This window comes from Clinocottus analis, unplaced genomic scaffold (genome assembly GCF_023055335.1).
Source record: "Clinocottus analis isolate CAN_PGR_092001 unplaced genomic scaffold, fCliAna1.0.p SCAF_18, whole genome shotgun sequence".
NCBI classification, from domain to species: Eukaryota; Metazoa; Chordata; class Actinopteri; order Perciformes; family Cottidae; genus Clinocottus; species Clinocottus analis.
The window spans coordinates 7,152,597-7,176,308 of record NW_027175909.1 but is presented as its reverse complement, the minus strand read 5'-3'; the positions used below and the strand labels follow the sequence as shown (position 1 = coordinate 7,176,308).

Below are 23,712 nucleotides of genomic sequence, written 5' to 3'. Positions count from 1 at the left end.
CTATAAAATATGTGATAGTAGCAGCTAAGCTAAACCCTTTTTTTTCAATTTGAAAAAAATGCTTTTGAAGTGACTTTCAAGTGTGTTGAAATCCCACTTCATCCATTCAAATACTAACAATTTTAATCAAGTTCTTACGTGACATCGACAGCAAGGACACATTCTGACCTCGTATTGGCTTTTAATGAGTCTGACTGATATTTTATCACTCACACACAAAATTTTAATAAAGAAAGGCACACACACATGATTGTCGACTACCTGGTTGTGAATTCAATTACAAACGTTTAGTAGAGCAAGATAAACAGGAGGAGACAGGAGCTACAGGCTATTGTAATATAATGAATTTGTCACGTCCGCAGGTGGATGCTCCAACCCGTCACAGGCACCCTCAGAGACGGCGCCATCACTACTGGTTACGGGTACCGTGGGGACCTGGCTTGTAACTGCTGGATGTGAGCGGCTGAGAGACTCGTTCTATCAGCGCAAGACACAGCAGGACCCTGCGGGGGCCATGATGGATGCAAAGGTATGTCGCTCCCTTTCTCTTCCTCTGTCATTCTCAAAGCCTGCATCCTCCTTTACTCCTCTCCATCTCTTTTACAGTTTTTTTTTTTACTCTATCCTCACACTAACTCTTTTACTCTTCTCCCAGTGCCCCTGCACGCCATCATTACTCCTTCTGCTTTGATCCATCTCTAAGGGGTTGGATTGCAGTCTGGAGCGCATGCAATGAGGAGATACAGATGCATGTGTGTGTGTGTATGTGGAGGGAGAGAGAGAGAGAGAGAGAGAGAGAGAGAGAGAGAGAGAGAGAGAGAGAGAGAGAGAGAGAGTGTGCGTGCGTGCGTGCGTGCGTGCGTGCGAGTGCGCATTGAGGCAGCCTGTAAAGAGTGAGAGATCAGAGAGGTGAGAAGAAAGTCGGATTACTGCAGAGGAGGAGGAGGAGAAGAATGAAACGGGTGAACGAGAAGGGGCGGAAGGCTGGAAAGGCAAATGGGGAGACGAGGAGTGCATAGAGGGGTGGAGCAGGAGAGAAGATGGGACTCATTTCCTGCCGTTTCCCATTTCCCCCCACCTCCTCCAATATACTACAGACATCCACAAATTTCTCTACGCACTATGATCTCAAAACTGCTTATTTTCAATGTCGCTGGCCAAAGTCAAATCCTCATCCTTCACTTCCTCCTCACTGCATTAACCGTCCCTCAATCCCTAATTCTTCCTGCCTCCTTGCGTTTTCTCTTTATCTCTCTCTCTGTTTATCTCACTCCTCCCTCTCGCTGTCTCGTTCACACACACACACACACAAATACACACTCTCTCTCTCTCTCTCTCTCTCTCTCTCTCTCTCTCTCTCTCTCTCTCTCTCTCTCTCTCTCTCTCTCTCTCTCTCTCTCTCTCTCTCTCTCTCTCTCTCTCTCTCTCTCTCTCAGCCGGGTCCTTGAAGACCTCTCTAAGCCGAGAGGAAGGAAAAGTACTTTTCTGCCTCATCAGCTTGCTAAGCCCAGTGTGGAGAAACACAGCTAAAGGCTCTTCAACTACTGATGCTAACAGCTAATGCTAATGCACCCTGTGCTAAGCATGAAGGCCATTGGGCTCAAGCTAAAGGCTAATGGTAATCATACTTTACAGCACTGACACTAACAGCCACTTAGCCCCGATGTAAAGACTGATGGACTGGTAAATGTTGACGCTACTGTCTAATGTCTAAATTATAGCTCATTAGAATCCATGTGTGACCTGTACCTTCTGGTCGTACTCATGTTCCACATACATGTGCACATAATGAGCAGTTAGTGCTATCCCCGTGCTTTCTGCTGAACTAAATCCATTTCCTAACAAGGGGGTGACATGAGAACAATAATTTATAACTGAACCAAATCTAGAATGAAATACGAGCTTCAACCTTAGATTTATTTTGACTACCGGCTGTGACAAACTCAATTCTGTCCTGCTTTGATAATCATCCCACCACTCACAGGAACAGCGTAACATCTTGGTAAATACACTAATATGCTTTCTCACCGAGAGTTTGGTGAAGACGGTACAACTCTCTTTTCATGACAGTATGATGAATATGAAGCGATAGGATCATCAGGTGATTGGTTAAGTTTTGCATACATACTCACCAAATCTCTAGAGTCTTGAATCTTATCAACAGCAAAGAGATGACCTTGAAACCCTCAAGCAGGAAGCTGATTGGCTGTGAGAAAACACCTGCCATGGAAACTGCCTTTGACTACTTATCTGTGTGACGAGAAAGAGCTCTCTCATTTATTCCTGATGTTTGTGTCTCTGTCTTCTTTCAAACAACTTTTGCACCTTAACTTTTCAAGACCTCCGTGTGCTGAGCCACATGCTGGCCATTAGAGAGTACTCAAGCCAACGATTCTTGAAGAGGGAAATCTCACTTTGCAAAACCGTCTTTAGATGGAAGGCGTTAAACTGAAACAGCTTTTTTTTTTACGAGAGCCAAGGTACAAGAAGGACATCACACACACACACTAACACATACACACTATCTGTATTGTAAGTGTCGTATGTTCCTCACCAGAGCGGTTATTTGGGGACGTCCTAACTGGGGAGACGGAGGGAGTTCGTGAGGAGGAGTATGGCCTCTGTCTGTCTCTCTCTATCGTTGAGGCGGAGCCCACAAAGTGATACTGGGAGTAACCATCCTGCAAAGAGAACACACAAAAATCAAGTTGAATTAACTGCACAAACTCAAAATCCAATATTACATTTTTTTGTGAGATTGTTTTTCTGTAGTGAAAATCAACCATTATACAGAGATGTGTACAGATGTCTACACAATATGTTGTAAATGGCAAGAATAAGTGTTTAATCAGTCATCCCAAACCCTATAAGTAAGATACGTTCACTCTGGACATGTGGAATATATTATTTTGTACAATGTACAATCATTCATCTTCTACTTTGAAGCACTCCGATAAGCTGAATTGTAACTTTCGATCGATAAAAATAAATACAAACTATTTCAAACAATCTCAAGGACAGAGGCAGTGGGAACAGTGTGCAGTAGAAAGTATCACGGCAACAATGGCCACAACACTGATCCAGCAGTGATGAGGCACAGAACTAAGGAACAATTGTAAGCTGAATCTTACTTAACACACAAGTTGAAGATACACCTACACAAGTTTGTACAAAGGGATGAATGAAATGTTTGGAATTTAGTTTGACGTCAGTGAAAGAAGTTTCCCAACTAGTGCGGGTCAAAAATGTATTCTGGACAGTAAAGGACTCTGACAAACACCCACACATGCACATTCAAACGTCACAAATCAACACACTTGCTTCAAGCATGAGCATAATCAATATCCACTGTCCTTGAAGAGAAAATGAATACAACTAACAACTCCACGAGCATAATTACTGCCAAACCAATCTGTATTAGTATAGCAGTGATTGGAGCAAAGCCCTTTTCATAAAAATGGATTATGAAAGCCAACAACAATCACAGAGCTGGAACCAAATTCAATTTAGCATTAAGATAATTGGGTACCTCTGAAAGCAAAGCACAAGCATGTGATAAAAGCTAATGCAGACATGTTCCATCATAGATTCACTGCCCGAGGGCCTCGGCTCAGGAGTGGGGAAACTGGTTGGACTGCGAGGAGAGGTGAAGCACTTCGGTACAGTTAGACTGAAGAGGAGGAGACGGAGGGGAGAACGAGACGACTGAGCGGTGGAGGAGATGAGGCAGAGAGAGGGGGAGGTGGGACAGACAGGGCAGAAGCTGAGGGAGACAAAAGATGATGGAAAGTAATGAGAGCAAGGAGGAGGAGGGAGAGAAATGATGGGAGAGTAAAGATAGGAGGAGGAGACGCAGCAAGAAGGAGAGGTGCAGATGGAGAGGCAGAAAGTCAGCCAGGGTGAGAGAGCGAGAGAGAGAGAGAGAGAGAGAGAGAGAGAGAGAGAGAGAGAGAGAGAGAGAGGGATAGAAGAGAGACAGAGAGAGAGGTAGGTTGTACTGAGCACAGTCCCATTTCCTACCCTGACTCCTATTTCCTGGCACAGCACTGAGGACTAATGGAAAGCTGGATCCTCTGACACACAGGGGTTCAAAGGTAGCTCACTTCTCGTCTCCTTTCTCCTTCACCACTCGTCTATTTATCCCCCACTCATTCAGTCTTCTGGCTCACCTTGTTTTACACCCCCGCCCTCACTCCCCCCACCCCTCAACACATCTCATTATAAACCATGTAACCTCCTTATCGAACACCGGGCCGCTGTGCAATTGGAGACCGTCAAACTGTCATGCTTCTCGAATGAACACCGTTACTGAATATTGAATGATGAATGTATTTTGCAGAGCGATGTGTGCCGTCTGCTGTCTATACATGTGACTCACAAACAGGGTCCAGGCATGATCCCCCCCAACCAAGCAAAATGAGGACGGCGTTAAACTTGACAAAAATTGAATTTGTAAGAATGGTCATAATCTGAGAAGAACGCATAAAAAAGAATAAATAAAAATATATTAAAATGGCTGTCATAGTCACATAATTCACACTTATTTTCTCTCCACATATATTACTGAACCTTACACCTTAATCTAATGTGGTGTTAAGTCATATACCGCACCATCTGACAGTATGCTGTGTATTCTTCAGCTTGTTCCAACTCTTCATTGGTTTTATGATGTTCGAGGTGTAATGTGCTCAACATATATCCACATCAACATCTCCTATGTGATTCCCATGCAGGACCTAATCACTCAGACCAGGTTCAATGAAAAAGGTCAGGACAGGTGGAGAGTGACTTTCAAAATAAAACAGGAAAATCCAGACAAAATCCCTAAGACCATGCCACAACTAGCTTCTTTTGCATCATGTCGAATCGTATCCAAGATGCGATGCTTGTTCAGAGGAAGTGTGTACATTGTAGGTAAGTGTGTACATTGTCGGTAAGTGTGTACATTGTCGGTAAGTGTGTACATTGTAGGAAAGTGTGTACATTGTAAGCTAACACGATGTCCCCACATCTAACCTCATCATCTCCTTCACCTGCTCTCTCTGATTCTCACCTATTTGACTTGTCTTGACGTTTTTTTCCCTTCTCTTTCCACCCACCTCCTCTTTCTCTCTCACACTTAGCCTCTCACACTCCTTCTAGCCCCTACTGTAAAAATGAGAGAGAGAGAGAGAGAGAGAGAGAGGAAAAAAGAGAGATTGGGTTGCTTGGCAACCGTTGTGCCTGTTGCTCTCACCATCACTGGATGGTTAGTTGAAGGTCGTGGGACTGCGAGGTAAAAAGCGATTACTGCCCCAACAAATGAGGTGTGCGAGTCTGTGAGAGTCTGGCAGCGCTCACGCCACACAGCAATTATGTCAAAAATTGTAAAAGGTTACCCGTGATGAGCGGTGGCTCCCTTCTGGGCCTCGTCCACCACTGAACATTGTCATTTCCTACAGTCCTTCAATCCGTTTCTCTCTCTCACTCATTTCACACACATTTTCAGATTTACAGTTGCGAGCCATTCACTCACACATGATCCATTTATCCTCGCTGGAATAATGTGCGTCTGACCTTTGCATCCTACATTTAGGTTGCTTGTGGTTCTGCGGATTAAGGAGTTGCCCTTTATTCCACTGTTGCATTACTGTAAGAGCCTCGGTCTTCCCAAAATGCTGTTATTAGCCTCTATACTGAGACAGGATCTCCTCTCCCTCTCCCTCTCTCTCTCTCTCTCTCTCTCTCTCTCTCTCTCTCTGTCTCTCTCTCTCTCAGGTGAACATCAGAGGGAAACCAGGCTGAACACAGAAGCAGCTTCAGAGGCTTGAGGTTGGTTTGATGTCTACTGAAGTTTTTCAAACGTTCATCTTTTCTTCTCACTGACTTTTCCTGTTGACGCTGTGTGGCAGTGGAGGATGGATTCATTTGAGCTGCCTGTCTAGATGAAGAGCATCTCATCATTTCGCTCTTGCAATGCATCGTTGAAAGCATTGTGTGTTTAAGCTATTGCAAGAACTGCTCAAATATGAGAATAAATAATGTGACGCTCAAACTCAAATTGAACAATCACCTTTTAATAGACCAATTTAAACCAAATATTGGAAAGAATATATATATAACCAAGCATTTAATAATACTTCAAAGTGTTTGTTATTATTCACTTATTGAGTAATGTTTGTTTGGTTGCATTGTTTTAGTCACACACAGCAGTTTTACTAACTTAATCAGTAGCAAATTAGGTTGCTGTTTATTGTAAATATTCATTATATTTTACAGGAACAGTCTGAGCTATTTGTGTGATTGCTATTTGCGCAGCGATCCTGCGAAGGACTAGGTTGGGCAGTCAGTGACCTCGCACACAAATGTCTCACTCAGTCACATCACACATGTGGAATTACACATCCCTGGAACATATTGTAAATCTGTCACATGTGACAAACACAGCATCTCTCTGACCCTGAACCCCATCTGTCATATGTGTGTGTGTCTGTTTTGGTGATTTGTGTGATGTAAGTGTGATGTGTGTGTGTGATATGAGGATGATACGTGTGTGTGTGTAGTATATGTCTGGTGTGTGTGAGAGAAAGAGAGAGAGGGAGGGAGATAGAGAGAGAGAGAGAGAGAAAGAGAGAGAGAGAGAGAGAGAGAGAGAGAGAGAGAGAGAGAGAGAGAGAGAGAGAGAAAACAAGAATGTGTCTGATCAAGACCCCAAGCAAGATATGTTATCAAGAAATGAGGCACTGCAGCCCAAAATAAATTATGCATTGAACAGGTTTAGGACGAAGTTTAACTGTGTGAATATACAGTATGAAATTCAGTGTGTAGCTGGTGTGTGAGTGAGAGAGAGAGAGAGAGAGAGAGAGAGAGAGAGAGAGCGAGAGAGAGAGAGAGAGAGAGAGAGAGAGAGAGAGAGAGAGAGAATATGTTTGTGTAAGTGAGACAGATAATTTGGTCCTCCTGGTCCTATTAAGAATAGGTTTATTTACAAAGTGACCATGTTTCAAGTCCTTGTTTTCTCTAGAAATCTCCCGTTGAACAGTACGGCACATTTGTTGTTTACTTAAAAGATGACCTGTGGCTTCCCTCACAGGAACTGTAGATGAAACACTATACGGACGCACGCACACACGCACGCACGCACACACTGAACATCCTGTCAAATAATCCAAACAAACTTGGGTAAAAGTTCTACTGCACCCTGGAGACTATTATAAATGATTTATCCTAAAGTCAGTGCTAGTGTTGCTACAAACAGATTTTGGCTTTGGTTTATTAATGACTGCTGCACTACTGATCTTTCAAGTAATCTCAGATGCTATTTTTATACTAAGTTACTGTTTATTTATGGGCCCTCAACTTTTCATTTTAGTGCGTTCAACAACTGCTGGGCAGCCCAGACCCAGTCTGTGTACTCCTCTTTTCTTTATCCCTCTCTCTCAGCCTAGACTGCTCCCATGGCACTGCTGTAGGAAGTGATTAACTCCTCTTACTGCAGTCTGACAAAAAAAAAACAACACATTTTCAAAGACACACTCGCACAGACACAAACATGCATGTGTACCCACGCCCATGACTTTGGAAATGTATGCTTCAAAATGCTCTCATTACTTCAAAACTTCAAAGCAAACAATTATTTGCTAACACAGCTCAAACTGACTTACTATAGACTCCCTCCACACACACACACACACACACACACACACACACACACACACACACACACACACACAAAACTCAAACATGCTCATTTCTGAGCAACAAAAATTTCAAGAATTCACTTCACTTTCTTTCCTCACTTTCTCTTCATCTACTGCACTCTCCCTTTCTCCTCCTTTGCCGCTCTCTCCCTTTCTCCTCCTTTGCCGCTCTCTCCCTTTCTCCTCCTTTGCCACTCTCTCTCTCTTTCTCCTCCTTTGCTTTGGCTCACAAACATTTCGCAGAGACATCCAACTCCACTCACGTCTAAATTGTATGCTAATCCATGTTTGGATTGGAGACTAACAGGATTTTTGCTGCAACTAACACCCATGACCTAATACGCCATGCAGGGAAACGAGCAGTAAAGTCACTTACTGCGCATTCTGGACTCGGGTGATAAAGTCAAAGTGTGGAACCTCTAACGCAACAATTTCCACAGTTATAAAATTAGGCTGGATTGTCACTCACCGGTCTCTGTTCACGCAATTTAGGAAGTAAATAGTCAGGTAAGGTGTCTATCAGCCTTAAAAGTAATTTTTAGAGTGACTGTATATAGCATTAAGGAGCAGCTTGATGAACCAAACCACTTAAAAAGTGTCAAAAAAGTGTGTCAGAGAATTTTAATTGTTTGTGCTGCATTTATTAAAAGTTGCTTTAACAACAGCAAGATCTTGATCAATCAAAGATTACGATGACGTACAGATGGATAACACGGAGGATGTTACAACAAGACAGTCTGCAGATGATATATTGTTTCAATTCAAGGATGTTTTTTTTAATTAGCTTGGAGTGGAAAATTCGTGTCTTTCCAAAATCTTTTTTTTTCTTTCCCCCCTTTGAATTAATATTCACCTCATATCTGATGAAATGCGACAGATGCAAAACACATTTTGTTGTTTAAAAATGTGCACCCATCAATCTTAAGCAAGTTGTTTCTTTCCTTCAATAACTCTCTTTACCAAATCATAGTCTGGCAAATAAAAAAAGGTCACTTGAGGCGAAGAGGGATGGGTTTAAAAATAAAAAATACAAAAAAATCCCTGAAAAATAAAGCAACCTTTGTCGGACCCGGCTGCCGTGTAAAGCCAATGTCCTTCATGTCTGATCACTGGAGTGTTATGGCATCCAGTCGAGTGTAACGCTATCCAGTGGCAATGATTAGAGAAGTGTGAAGCAGATGAGGCTCCAAGGGGCCACATGGGGATACTGTTCAGTGTAATACTGGGAATGAGTGGATGACGAATGAAGAGAGCGACTCAGTCGTCAGAAGCAGGCGAGGACACAGTGATGCCGTGGGGCGGCCTGTCCTGAAGTGACTGCTGCCACAGTCAGAAGTCTTGGACTTTGAGAGAGAGACACACAATGATCATGCGACAAAGTCTCTGGGAGAGATACTGGGGAGAAGGCTGTTTGTTTGACTCAATAAACAGGTGGGAGCGTTTTTATTTTTGAAACTTATTTCTAATGCATCAAAACATTAAAAAAAAGGAATTCTTTATAGTATTGTTTTCATTAGAACAACAGTTCACTCCTGGTGTTTCAGGTTTGACAACATCTTTGAAAACTGAAGTGCAGGTACTTAAAATTCACGTCGGAAATCCATCACTTTATCTTTTGAGGGAAGGAACAACAGATGAAATGACTTTTTGAAGCGCATCATGTTGTAGTTCCTTAATATCTCTCTCTCTGTGTTCTGCTGAATGTCCTCCATACAAAGATTTCACATTAAATACTGAATAAGACACTTCACCGTTACACAATGAAACGCAACACTTCCATAAACTAGGGCTTCAGAAGGTAGTCAACTACAAATGTTCATTAGAAGCGTCACAAAGGTGTCATTTGTCAAGGGGCTGTGGCATTGTATAGTATTCAATTACACAAGTGCAGGCAGTCCACTATTGTTCACACAAGCACACATCTCAGATAAGTCTACAAATCAGCTTCATTCTTTTTTTTTTCTCTCCGCTTAGAGATGAAAAAGACACATTTAAAGCCAAGGACGGAATCTGTTACCTAATATCTCAATGAGACTTGTTGATTACTCATCTAAAGTTTTAGTTCTCTGAGTGGCAGATAACCTTGGCAAGTATTCAATTAACAGCACTCATCGCTGACGAGTGAAAGGAACAGAACATCTGCGTTGCTTTGAAGTTGGTTGCAGAAAGTATACGGGTATTTGTCATTTGAAAAGAAATAAAAGAGCCAGAAGAGGAGAAAGTGGGTTTCAACAGTGTTTGTGTGAGAGAGGGAAAGAGAGAGAGAGAGAGATAAGAGTGTGGCGGAGTTGGAGCATCATTTATCTACACTTTGTGTGTGGTTTTCTCACTTGGTGCTTGTTTGTGCCATTCTTTGCAAGCTCCAACTTTGCTGCTGCATTAATGAGCTACAAATCCTGGTAGCCAACAGCATTAAAATATTTGTTGTCTTCATAATGGGCTAAATAACCATTAGCATTGATGTTAGCTAGTGTGTGTGTCTCTCTGTGTGTGTGTATGTTGAATTTAAAAAAAAAAGCAATAGGCCGCTAGAGACTAACACAACGTTATTGATCCACCTGCCTCTGTAAACACCGTTGCTCAGTTGTGATGGTGCCTGGCAAGAACTCCATTATTCTTTTGTTTAGAGGTGGTTATGAGAGACTTCGGGGCCAAAGCACGCACACACACACACACACACACACACACACTAAGCATTTGTGAAGACCCTCCTACGTAGTGTCATAAACCACACAGACTACATACACACTGCGGTTGTTTGGAGGAAGATCTACTTTGATTTCACGGTGAAGCAAGGAACCTGTCGTTTGTCTTTCAGTGTGTTCGTCACATATCTCGAGAACCGCTCAACTGATCTAGTTCACACTTGGTGGGTGTATTGTTGGGGACCCCATGGAGTGCCTTTTTTTTGTTAAATTTTGCAATTTGAACATGCAACACATTTAATATGATACACTTATTCTAGTGCTACATGGATGCTAAATAAAGTTGCAGCCAAAGCTTTTCTTCTTCACTGGAGTTAACGAACACCAGCGAACAGCCTACACAGGTACGGCACCACCCGGCCATTGAAACTCAATTTGTCAAAGTTTTTGCCGTACTAAAACACAACACTAATAACATTACTGCCAGCAAAATAACTCTGCTGAGCCTGACAGGCCGCCTGTGCATGTGAGTCCCTCAGCGTGTGTTTGAAATATTAAGTATGATTTTACCAGCAGACGGTTCATTTCACGGGCTTACTGAAGTATGCAAAGCCACGGCCGGGCTGTAGCGGCTCTCACGCACATCAGTTGCAGCAAATTTACAAACGGCAATAATTGGATACACTGACAACATGTTGGGAATCTAAATGGTTACTGTCTCACATGAAAACATATGCAACTTAGTTATTTACATTTATTAAAAACGTATTAATGGTAAAAAAAACAAAAAGTAATAATACCACACAGTAAAAGTACTGCTTTTAAGTTCTTTATTTTGACGTGAAAGGGAGGCGTTTTCAGCACGATATAGTTAATTTACTGCTGTTGAACGTGAAGCTTTAGTGAATTAAATCTGAATCTGCTATGTAACTCTGCTAAAGTTAACAGTCTACAATAGAGTTGCATACTGTGGTGGCTGGGGGTGTGGCTTGGCTCAGCTGCTGCAGAGTGGGGAGGGGCGGGCGGCTCAGGGAACAGGTGCTGTTGATGAGGCCTAATTGGCCACAGGTGAAGCTGTTTAGGGGTTTGTGTCTTGTCCCTATATGAGGCTCAGTATGGATGGAGGAAAAAGAGAGTAGAGGCACAGTCTGCCAGTGTGTATGTCACAATAAAGCCAGTTACCAACGGGATATCAAGCATGCGTGTGTCATTAGTGCTCGGGCGTAATCCTAGGAAGTAGCGGGAGCTTATTACACACTTTTGAAGTGCTTAATTTTAGGTAAGAGTTAAAATATCTACAAAATTGTTATGTTTAGGGCCTTTATAGTAGCAGACTCTAGGCCCAGTTGGCTAAATTTGTTTAACATTAAGGTTAGCAACCTGGTGTTATTCCCCCTTGTACTGTATGTCTATTTCACTGGTGATTATAACTGAATATCCAAATTGGGTAGGTGGCACAACTACTGTCATGGCGGTGGGGAGCTGAAGACATAAGCAAACGCAATGTGGATTTTGAAACTGTTTGTAGGAACTGTATAAATGCATCTCACAGTAATACATTTCATTGCCATTTGTCTCCCAGTTGTACATTTTGTGAACATCAAATCAATACCATACACTAGAAAAACTGCTGACTGATAGTGGTAGCTTGTGGCAAGCATTAGGGATGTCGATTGCAGGATGGAATTAGCTTTAAGACAGCTTTGCTCCACACTGAGTCGAGGACACAACAGCACATCCTGACACGGCACAAGTACGAGTCCTAACCAGGAACAAGACATACTTCATCTTGTGAGGTTTCAGATGGGTATGCAAGATAGAAGAGGTCGAACTAAACTCTTCAGCTTACATCCAGATGTGAATAAATGATAACTTGAACTGTGCGCCAGGATTTTTTAAAATTGCTTCATTAAAGACTTTTAGGAAAAAATCATCTCAACACCTGCTTCAGTGAAAGCGAAATGCCCTCCTCCTAAAATAGTTCAGTTGGATAGTTCAAGGCCAATATGCCACATATTGTAATAATTTGTTTTAGTTATACAGATGCTCTGTGAAAAAAACGCAAATGAGCAGGAGTGCCAGCCAGTGGATTTAACATTATGCTCTGTTTTTTCCCTAAAGCGTGTTACTTTTCTTGCACCTTGAGAACAGAGGTGTATCTAGACATAATATGTTTTAAACTCTTTTATAATTTAATCACATTGCACATCAATGTTTCTATATCAAAGCCCTTAATCAGTGGATATTTGCAAAGCGATAATTAATTAATGGATGATGTACATTTTATGACAGCATTATGCTTCTATTAAGATGTCTGATACTGTGAGGATGGACATAATAACACTCTTTTATAATAATGTTTTTAGATAGTTTTAGTGAAATTAGTTAATCTACAACCTCCCGTATTGTGATGAATCCATTATGAAATATGATGCATATCTATGCATATGTGGACAACCCATTAATTCTTCCAAGCTGTAGGTCTCATTCCTTCAACTTGTAGCCACACGTGCGTACGTGTTATTGGTAAGTACAAGATTAATAATAATGTTACTGTATAGGACAATAAGAAGCACGGTTAAAAATCATTTAAAATAGTGTCTGGTAGGCAAAAAGTATATATTGTGAAATAACGCAGTGGAGAGTGACAGAAAATAAAACAGGTGAACAGGACACAAAGAGTTTGAGATGGATTGAGGACACAGTTGGTGCGATATCCTACCTTCTTGTAGAGGGAGCGCAGGTCTCTGTACTGCCACATACTGCTGAGGACCTGAGAGGCTGCCTTTACCACCTTTGCTGAGTGTCTGGAGATAGTCAGAGAAAAGAGAGAGAGAGATAGACTGAGAGAGAGGGAGATATTTCTCCTGGACCACATTCCTTTGGAAAATGCTGCGATGTTATTCTGCTCCCTGTGTTTCCCAGCTGCACAAGATGCGTGCACCAGTGGCACGTGCAGCGGCTCGAAGAGTAAGAGGGCCATTGCTCATTTCAGCAGAGAATGATTTTCTATGCACAAAAACTGAGAGTTTCAAGATGAGTTTCAAATGACCCTCTCTGCCATGCTAATGGTCCTATCCCTGCCACTTAGCTGAAAAATGACTCTAGTAGGAGTCAGTTCAGAAGCCCTGCCCCTCTAACAGCTAAAGAGGGGAGCAGAAGGGACACTCATTTGCCATTTGTCCACCAAAATTAACAAAAGTCCCTCTGGAGACAGCTTCGGTCCAGATTTTACTTTTTCCCAGTAAGAAGAACGGAGCGTTTTGAAGATTAAAACATGGCGTAATGCTATCAACAGAACACTGTTACCAGCCTACTACAAACACAATGCATTGGAACGTATCGTAACAATGCTAAACTCTACTGTTAGATAAAAAACTAAATCACACACAGAGACAAGACAATGATTTTAATAGTCTACTAGTGGCTTTCCCACCTTAACGTCATCAAGGCTGATGAGTATTCATTGCATGTGACTGAAGCATAAACTGCAGCATAGAGTTGTGGAAAAGGAGACAACTTTTTGGGACTGCCAAGTTGTGTTCTTGTTTGTATGACTGTTAGGCACTGACTGTTTCTAAGGCATAAGTCATACACTAACATCTAAATTATTCTATTATTCGTGTATGAAGTGTATAATTATGTGAATGTAGCATGGCACTGCCGATAAGGAGTATTTATCCTCAGTCTACCTACCCTGGGAAAATGAAGATGTGTGGGCCATTAGCAGCCAAGTACACTCACTGTGAAATTTGCACTTATGAAGGTTTCTTCCAGCACCTCATCTCACTCTGTAATGGTGCCCTTGAGCACTGGTCCCTAAATAGATTGAGTGTCTCTCCATAACAATAAAGGAGCAGTTGATCTCTGTCCGATAACTGTCTACCCCTGACCTGCCAGTTGCCATAGCAAAGTTATATTCCTGATGCGTCTTCCTTTATCTGTCTTTTGTGGATGAATGGTCACAAGGAAGGCAGGTGCAGCTTTGATGGATATGTATGGCCACATAAAAGCCCTGGTTACCACTGACAGTCCAGGGTGAGCTAAATGTTAACTTTACAGGTGTAGCATCAGTGGTGGGTCGTCAGGGCATGCTAGGCCTTCTCTGCTGACCTATAGAGAATCATAAAGTTATTGCTATTTTATATATATATATATATATATATATATATATATATATATATATATATATATATATATATATGTATATTTTTTAATTTAATTGTTTTTCACAAATGCGCTATTTATAATTATTTTTAGCTATTAGCTTTTCCCATTGCATAAGCTTCTGTCTTGTCTGTTTCTCAGCTCAGGCCAGCATCCCAGCGCGCCTGATAGCTGGTTACGTAGAGCTCATCCAATCAGATTTCACGTTTTGTTTCTCTGTGCTAGAGAAGTGCGTTAAACAACATGCTAACGGTCAGCTAGCTAGCTAGCTAGTGTTAAAATCTGCTAGCATTATGGACGCTGTGATTCACCACAGAACCGGGACCAACTGTCCTTGAGCGTGTGGAAAGCCACTGCAAGTGAATGGTTCCTGCTACAATCCAAACATATAACCATTATGATCTAAAAACACTTTGCGGCAGCACAGGTAAATGTTCTGTGGTTAAAAATACATCTGACATACTTTTCCGTAAACTGTTATAATATATCATTATCCTCAGATTTTAATAGCATCCTTTGAGGATTTCTGCAGAAGCAATCTGGGACTCCTGCAAATGCATTTCAAGTGGTTGTTAAATTGTAGGGTTGGACTCTGTGTTGCTACTGTGGCTCAGTGGCATGCCAGTAACACTGTGTTACAGGATTTATTCTCACTGGGACAACCCATGTAAAGAACAGAGCCACCCCTTGTACTGTCAGGCCTTTGGATAAAGGAATCTACCAAAACACGTTGCCGAACTGTTCAAGATGTGAAATATCTTGGACAGTTTTCAAAACATCTGAACTGTATTCTCCTTTGATGTAATGAAGCAGAGATACATTCCATTCAGTGGTAAAAAACAAAACAAAAAAACATGTCTTGAAAAGTGTTTTTCTCTAACTTTAAAACTATCGCACACATCATATATTTTATTGGTATGGATGAAGAGAACGCAGTTTTGTGTCAGGGTCTCAAAACTTTGGCCAACTCACTTGTCTCCTTTGCTGCGGGCAATGCCGATGAGTTTCTCTATGCCACCAGCATCACGCAGAGCTTTGGCGTTCTCCATGTTCTTGGTAATGACTTCGTGCAGTGCACAGCAGATGGCAGTTACCGTGTCGTCTGACATGGCCTTGCTGGGAGGGCCGGTGGTCCCGGAGGTCCCACTGCTGGTGGCATTATTGTTGGTGCTGCTACTGCAGCCAGGTAACCGATGGATCAAATCTCTCATGGCGTATTTACCTGAGACAGAAAACAGTGGTCGAATGTTAATATCTGCACATCCTTCCGTACTGTATATAGCCAATTCAAACATCATGAAAGGTTGTTCTAAGGATTACCCCTTAGTATTTGTTTGTGAACAATAGAAGTAACACATATAGAGGCAATGAATAATCTATATATTAATGCAAAGGGTTGTTTTAGACAAGCATTTAAGTTGAGTTTGATATGGATGACTGGTACGGGATACACATGTATACCTCAACCACATACTTAACAGCTAGTTCAAAGCCTCTATGAAATTAAAGTCAAATTGCCCTCTTACTACTTTTTAAAGCAAATGTGTCATCCGGCTAGTGAGGGAGTTTGGATCACTCCACAACTCTTTAGTTTGAGGGGGCACACTGAAATCCTCTGACACACACACAATAATGCAGACATGCTGAGAATCCAATAAAAGGGGCGACTCCTGCTATTTCTCTAAAAGGCTGGCATATGAAGAGAATGAAAAAAAGAAATTGACATTCAAAGAATGGTTCTTGTTGAGATCGAAGCAGCAAGAGAGTGGGAGTAATTAAGAAGTGCAGGAGATGCTGGCAGATAGGAAGCTGGGTAGAGCAGATGGAAGCAATAACATTTGGAGCGAAGGGGACTTTAAGACAAAATGGTGTGAGTATGGATTTCAAAGATGAGATGACGGAAGTTGACAACAAAACCACCTTCACGTAACCTAAAGTCAACCACACAGTAAGACTGTCTATCATGACAAATAGGATTAAGACGAGAGAATAAATTATTACCATCTCCAAAATGTATTGTTCTGCTGAAGATGAGAGCAGTTTGTTGGCATATATTTGGCAGATACTCCCACGAGAGAGAGTTTCCCACGAGACTGAGATCATGAAGATGACTGAGGACAGGGGCCCAATAAAGGATAGACCAGGGCGAAAAGGTGATGAGTGGAGGAATGGAAGACCGGAGAGGAATTGAAGAGATGAGAGGAAGGAGGTGATTGTGCTGACTGAGGTGCTGTCTGTAGATTCATCAAACACAAGCAGCAGTCAAGGGGTAAGAAATGCCCTGGCCGTCATAAAACCTGTCAATTATATCTTGAGCCCCCTGGGAGGAAACCCACAGAGTATGTTCCAGGTAAAGAACCAGCACTTTGGATGCAGATGTGATTGTTGAATAATGAGCCAACACAATTCCTCTCAATAGTCCCAGCCATTTTGCCCTGGTGCACATCTCTTACCTTGATGCACATCAAGAAGGTAAACTTCAATCAACTGAGCCTCTTCACACAAATCAGTCGTGAGGCATGTTGAAGCAACACAGAAGACCTGTCCACTGCCATTTTACAAATGGTCCGCCACAGTGTTGGATCAGATTAAGTCGATTTAAAAACCACCGTGTTGGATCCATTGTCGTATCAACTTAAAGTGGACCATTACACGTATTATTACAAAATCTGAGCATTCACACATTTTTCTCACTGTTTCTCAGTAGTTCCCCAAGTCTTCCTCTAATGCACTAATATGTCAACATGATCTGCTCTGAGAACATGCAAAACAATACACAGACCATCAACATCAGATGACACTATCAACCTTTATGTAGTAAGGACGCGCGCACACACACACACACACACACACACACACACACACACACACACACACACACACACACACACACACACACACACACACACACACACACACAGAAGAATTATGCGTGATTATACATATGCCCTTGTATCACAAACATTGTTGTCAGACACATTTGAAATTACCACAGGCACACTCATGAAGACATGTGGAGGTTTCAACAAACATGCACGAAACAGACAAGCCCAACATCACACACACACCCCCACACTGATGCTAACTCTTTCCATAAGTACAGAGTTGGGAGTTAATTGGCCAAGTGTTATCTCAGGCTGGCAGGCTGTACAGAGGTTAAGCGGTCATTGTCTTTTGGCTGAGAGGACAAAATTAAGCTGCATCCTAAGAGGGAGCCTCATTATTTGACTGACTATTTTCCTGACAGATTTACTGGCTGATGACCGACTGATTCATTTACTTACTTTCTTGATTTAATGATCAGACTAATTTCCAAGTGAGTGACTGAATTATTTACTGACTTGCTGCCTGACTAATTTACCGACTGGCTTACTTTCTGACTGCCAGGCAATTTACTATGTGAATGATTGAGTGACTAACCGATCAAATGTTTAACTGACTGTAGGGAAAAAAAAGTAATAATGAAAGGTGGTTGAAAAGTACACACAAAAATGTTAAAACTGTTGGAGGCATCTTATTGTATGTGTTTGTATTATTTTCTGCTTACAGGCAGATGCTCTGATAAACTTCTGTCAGCATTTCCCTGAAATATGCTTGCATGCGTGTGTGTATGTGTGTGTGTGTCCACACAGGTGTGTGCATGCATATCCCTTTCAGTCTCGGCAATGTCATCACATTCTTCCCACAGGGGGCAAGTGCTTAACAGAGAAGATGATATGGCAGCAGAGAGCGGAAGCGAGGTTGAAGGAGGAAACAACATAGTAGTCGGCCATGTTTGAGGAAGAAGAGGAACAAAAGGAATGACTGAAGGACACAGAAACCAAGTAAAGTAAGAGAAGAATTAGCCTGCATACACATTAACGTACGCTGAGACGAATGCAATGTGAAACGCCTTGATAGCTGAAGAATGAAACGACCAGGCCTTTGTTATTTCCAACCCCTTTAATAACACACCTTGTTAGAGGAAGGCTGCTAATCACTGAGTGCTAAGAAGCATGACTGAAAGCCTCTCTTACACACACACACACACACACACACACACACACACACACACACACACACACACACACACACACACACACACACACACACACACACACACACACACACTTCACCTTGATAAGGCACACACATAGAGCAATGCATCACCCCAACATATGCCTCGAGAGAACATTTGAACATTTGACTTCCTGGTGGTATGTTTTGTTTTTGGGATATTTTTGGGGGGGTTGTCTTGATGTGAGATGTTTTAGTAAAACACTTGAGAACTATTTCTAATCTTCACTTCGCAACGTCACTTTGTGTCTCCTGGGTTTTATATAAATAGTAATACTGGACAGAAAAATAAATATCAAAGTGAAACTTAAGTAGACTAAAGCAAAGCTGTGTGCAGACACCACTTAAGTCAAATAAAGTCTGGCCTCTCTTCTACATCTATGACACCAGAGCCTGCAAGAAGCGTATTGATAAATTATAGATTCATATAAACGAGAGGGAGTTGCTGCACTTTCCTCATGTCAATGCAAAATTCAACACATCTTAAGAGCAAATTCGTTTGATGTTCTCATTTCCCTGATGAAGACGCTTTTTAATATTTTTTTTTAATTTGAATTACCACTAAATATACTTGTTTTTTTCTCTCAAGGCCACATTTAAGTTTTTGGTATTTAGTTGATGACTAATCAGAATTTGTTCGAATGAGTACGTCTGTAGGACATCCAACCAGAAGCTAAGCTGCGCGTCAAAGCCAGAAACCTCATGTCAGAACTATTCCTGTTACCTCACAGTGATCATACGTAGTGACGCAGGAAGGAAAAGAATAAAAGAGTCGTGGAGCAAATTCAAATAGATTTTTTCTGAGTGGGTGGCAACTCCTTCTCCTCTAAAGCCCTACACTGTGACACAGGCGGCACCTCCGCATGCTGGAGTGCAATCTCCCCTCATCTTCTTTCTTTGTCACTGAAATGTGAGCTACACCTGAAACATGTCCTCAAGGAGGGAAACAAGCCTTGTGCTGATCACCGCACAGTCTAATAAACCTGTATTACACAGCTCCTCCAATATAGCCGTCTTCACCTGGGAGGCAGGGATGGTAATGTATTCCTGTGCTGCATTCCCTCATGTGCAGCTAACTTCCGCTGAGCAGGCCATGCTTCATCAGGGCCATAATGGCTGATTTGATTTAAAGAGATCCAATTACCTTCAACAATCGAGTGATTTGATTGTTTACTGACGGAGAAGGGAGAGTGTTATCAAAGTAAAATTGGAGGTAATTGTCTCGGGGAGATGTGGGGGGAGATGAAACAGCTTGATCGGTTGTGGCGTCCAACCGTCTGAGAATAAAGGTTATCAGTGACTGGGTTGAGATCTCACGTGGGTCTCTAAAGCCTTTCTGGGTTATACGAGTGTGATCTCGGCTGAATAAAAGCCAAGGTACAATGGAAAAATGCATGACAAACATTGACTGTGAAATCTGCTTCAAGTTGTGAGAAAAGAGATTGAGAATGTGACAACTGCTTTGTTAACGGACACATTTGATCACTTTTAGACAGATTACAGATATATTCAGGTGAATACCCTGTGCGCAATCTACTTTTGTCTTAACAATGTGTTGATGTGGAATGTACTATATATGAACTGTATAACACCAGCTTCTATTAAAATGTTCAGTGTTTCAGTGCCTTTGTGTGATCTGTGTGTGAGCGTCCTGGGGGTCCTTTAATCGGTAGTACGTCACACCATCGACAGGGGGCGCCAGATTCACAGCAACACGGTTATGGATTCTGTTCTGTGGGAATATTGTATGTCAGCCTCTGAGAGAGCTCGACATGTTGAAGACTACACACCGGAATTATATCAACACACAAACCCACAAAAATAAAAGTCAGTATTATAATGAGTTCTGGATTATGGACTTGTTTAGAGAGCAGCCAAAAAGAAGTAGGAATATTTCTAACTTAGCACGCACGCACGCACGCACACACACACACACACGCGCGCGCACACACACACACGCACGCACGCACGCACGCACGCACGCACGCACGCACGCACGCACGCACGCACGCACACACACACACCCTGCAGTCATCAATTATCAACATCCTCTCATAAAGCTAAAATAGATATGAATGACCTGTGTGTTCCCCACTGCAATGTGAGGTGTATTCCTTTTAACTTATGAATAAATCAATCTAGAAATTAATAAATAATGCAGAGGAGAGTATAAACAGATGAAACACAGCAGGTTTAAGCAGGCCAGAAATGGAGGTAAATTGGAAGCGGCATGCAGTCGCTTCCCCATCATAACATATTCTGCCTTCTTGTGTTTGGTGCTTTTCACACCAGTTATATCTCGCCCTCTGTGTCCGTCTTTGATGTCTATGGGGGACGGGTTTACGCCAAAAAAAATGAGAGAGAGAGGAAGGAAAGGCGGGGACCCCCACGTGAGAGAACGTGTGGTGGCTTCATTAAAGACATTTTACTGTCATGGAGGAGAAGATGCCAGTTTGGGAATAGACAGACTTCCTCTATCCCTGCACACACTCACAGGGAGGCTGGGGAAAGTTACACTGTACAGCTTCTCAATGATGACTAGTTGGATCCTTACAAGTGGACACACTTTCTTTAATAAAATCACAAGGGCACAATTTTGAATGTCAAAGAAAGAAAGAAAGAAAAAAAAAAACAGACTTTGAATCCGTTTACCTCCCGAGATCACCTGAACTCGACTCAGATCCTGGGGGGCAGGGTCAGCTGTCAGAGCAAAAAAACCCTCGTGTATCTTAGGACAGCTCTTTCTTTCCCTCTCTCTATTTCTCTTCATTGCTCTCAATTTCTATTTCTATGTCTGTCTTGCTCCCAGTCTGGCACAGTGGAGGACGGAGGATGCCATGAGAGAACAAAGTGTGCTGATAAAAGACATGCCACACTCTCACACACAAGAGATTTGTTCTGAAGGCGACACAGAAGTTTGGTAAAACACCACTGCAACAGGGACCGAGAAGTGTGTCAACTTTGCGTGAGTCAGTGGACTAGGCCACTCTGTCTTTCCGCCCGCTAGCCTTCCAAAGTCCACAGTGCAATCTGTTTACAGTGACTGAAAAATGTGTAAAAATTGGCGCGGGCGAGGAAAAAAAACACAAAAATGAACATTCTCTGGTGTGACCAGGACTCAACAAAGCACATACATGCTACCTTTAGATGGACTAAAATGTGTGTGTGTCTGTGTGTGCTTTGGAAGCAGTGAGTTTCCTGTGTACAACAGTGTTGTTTAGAGTGTAAACGCTAATGTGTCCTGATGTGTCCACGACACATGCACATAACAGGAAAATGTGTCGTCTACCTGTTGTGACACCATTTTATCATCTCCAGTTGGTTCTCAAATTGCGTAAAAGGACTTAATCCTCGGTTCGATTTTGTGGGTTTCTCCTCAAAGTTCTCCATTAAAAAAATACAACTTATTTGGTCTTTGCAAAAATAATTGATGTACGCGATTATTTGTACGTGATTATTTGTCCACCTGCGATGAGATCAACCCACCCCGGGTGTTAACAGGGCAAAGTTCACGCATACAAACCCATTTACAATCATGCAATTAGAGACCTCTCTGTTGTGTAGCAGTTCAGTTTCCACAGTAACACTCTCCAGCACTGATGTCATCAATGCGAGACACAAAGAGCAAGAGACGGCGTGAGAGGGAAGGAGAGGAGGTATGAGCTCATGTCTGAAACGACACGGAGAGGGAGGGGTGGGTGTGGGATAAAGGGATGAGAGGTGGAGAAGGAGGAAGGAAAAGAAACAAAGAAGCAGAATGAGATGGAGAACAAAGGGGGATAATATTCATGTCGTGGACAAGACGGTGGGCACAACATTGTAAAGTGAAAATGAGAAGAGTGGGCGGGGAGGCTTAATTCAATAGGTGAATTGTGACCAGAGAAGAAGACAAAGAAAGTGGTGACAGAAGGAGAAAGAGAAGAAGAAAGGAGAAATGAAGAGACTCGAGGTGTCCTTTTCATCAGTATTTATCATTTTAGATAAGGGATCACAGGTGTGGATTGTAGTCAAATAAAGACTCTACTGCAAACAGGAAGTAGTCAGAATAGAAGTGTTAACAGGACGTATCTGTGTCAAGCTCAAACATTGTTCTCTGATTTTATCTTGAATGTATATCACTAATGCTTAAACGTCTCAATCCTTTGATTCCTAAATCACTGATTTGTCAATTGATACATAAGCAAACGTTGAGACACTTCGCTTTCACATCCAACTTTGTATTCTATATATTGCATATTCAATGCAATCCCCAGTTTACTGTAGGACTTCCCATTAGGATTGCATGTTTAGAATTTAAATTAAACCCTAACTGCAGAATCCAGAAACTCAATTAGATGTAGTAGTTGGAGCTAGTCACATCATACAAAACATTACATTAATTCATTAACTGTCTTAAATTAAAGTTTTTAATTAATCACTTTTTCATTAAACAGTAATTGTGTCTTGGATTTGGTTTGCAGCACCACATATGTTTATGGGAGCCTTTAGTAAATGTGTGCTGTGTTAAAAAAAAAAAAAATTGCGTCTTTTTGTCATTGCAGTGCTGTTCCCAATTCATGTGTGTCAAATTACCATCTGTAAGTAAATGTGGAAGAATTGCGCTGACAGACGGTGTAGCAGTGAATGGGACTCGTTTATTGCTACACAGGCATACAGTACATTATGCAAATCAAAAACTATGAAGGGGGTGAAATCAGGAGAGAGACAAAAATGTTGACAGATGAGAGGAATGATTCTCAGTGACATCAATATGCCGCTAAATCCCATTTCAGAGGGTTTGGAATATAAAAGCACACATATGTGCTTACAGTAGGTCTTCAGCTCACTCTTCAGTTTCATCTTCCACCCTCATTCAGTCTGCCGAGCCTGACTTGGCCTCTCTTTTCCTTTCTTGCTCCTTCCCTCTTCCCTCTTCCCTGCCTCTTTGCCATCCAGTGCTTTTCCAGAGGATTTGACACTCTGAGTTTATTGTGTGCGAAAGATGATTCTCATCTCCGCTCACTCTGCTGAGCAATCTACCATTCCCCCACGCTGATGCTGCCAAACTCACCGACACTAACGGCTTATGACACACTACAGCGTGAAGATTTCATTTTTAGAAAGAGGTGATTTACTCTAGATTAGCCATGCAAAATGGTATTACAATTAGGTGGAACTTGGATCTG

The 23,712-nt window shown here is 42.0% G+C and overlaps 1 protein-coding gene across 4 annotated transcripts in view; it reads right to left on the bottom strand.

Annotated features, from left to right (window-relative positions):
• The window catches only part of ctnnd2a (catenin (cadherin-associated protein), delta 2a), a 222,829-nt gene that overhangs the window by 5,802 nt on the left and 193,315 nt on the right, over positions 1-23,712 (bottom strand). For all 4 annotated transcript variants that reach the window (XM_068581588.1, XM_068581591.1, XM_068581590.1 and 1 more), the window contains exons 20-22: positions 15,464-15,713; positions 13,047-13,131; positions 2,555-2,681 (exon numbers count right to left, since the gene is read on the bottom strand). In XM_068581588.1, coding sequence (XP_068437689.1) covers positions 2,555-2,681; positions 13,047-13,131; positions 15,464-15,713 — 462 coding nt within the window. The remainder of the gene's footprint in view (positions 1-2,554; positions 2,682-13,046; positions 13,132-15,463; positions 15,714-23,712) is intronic.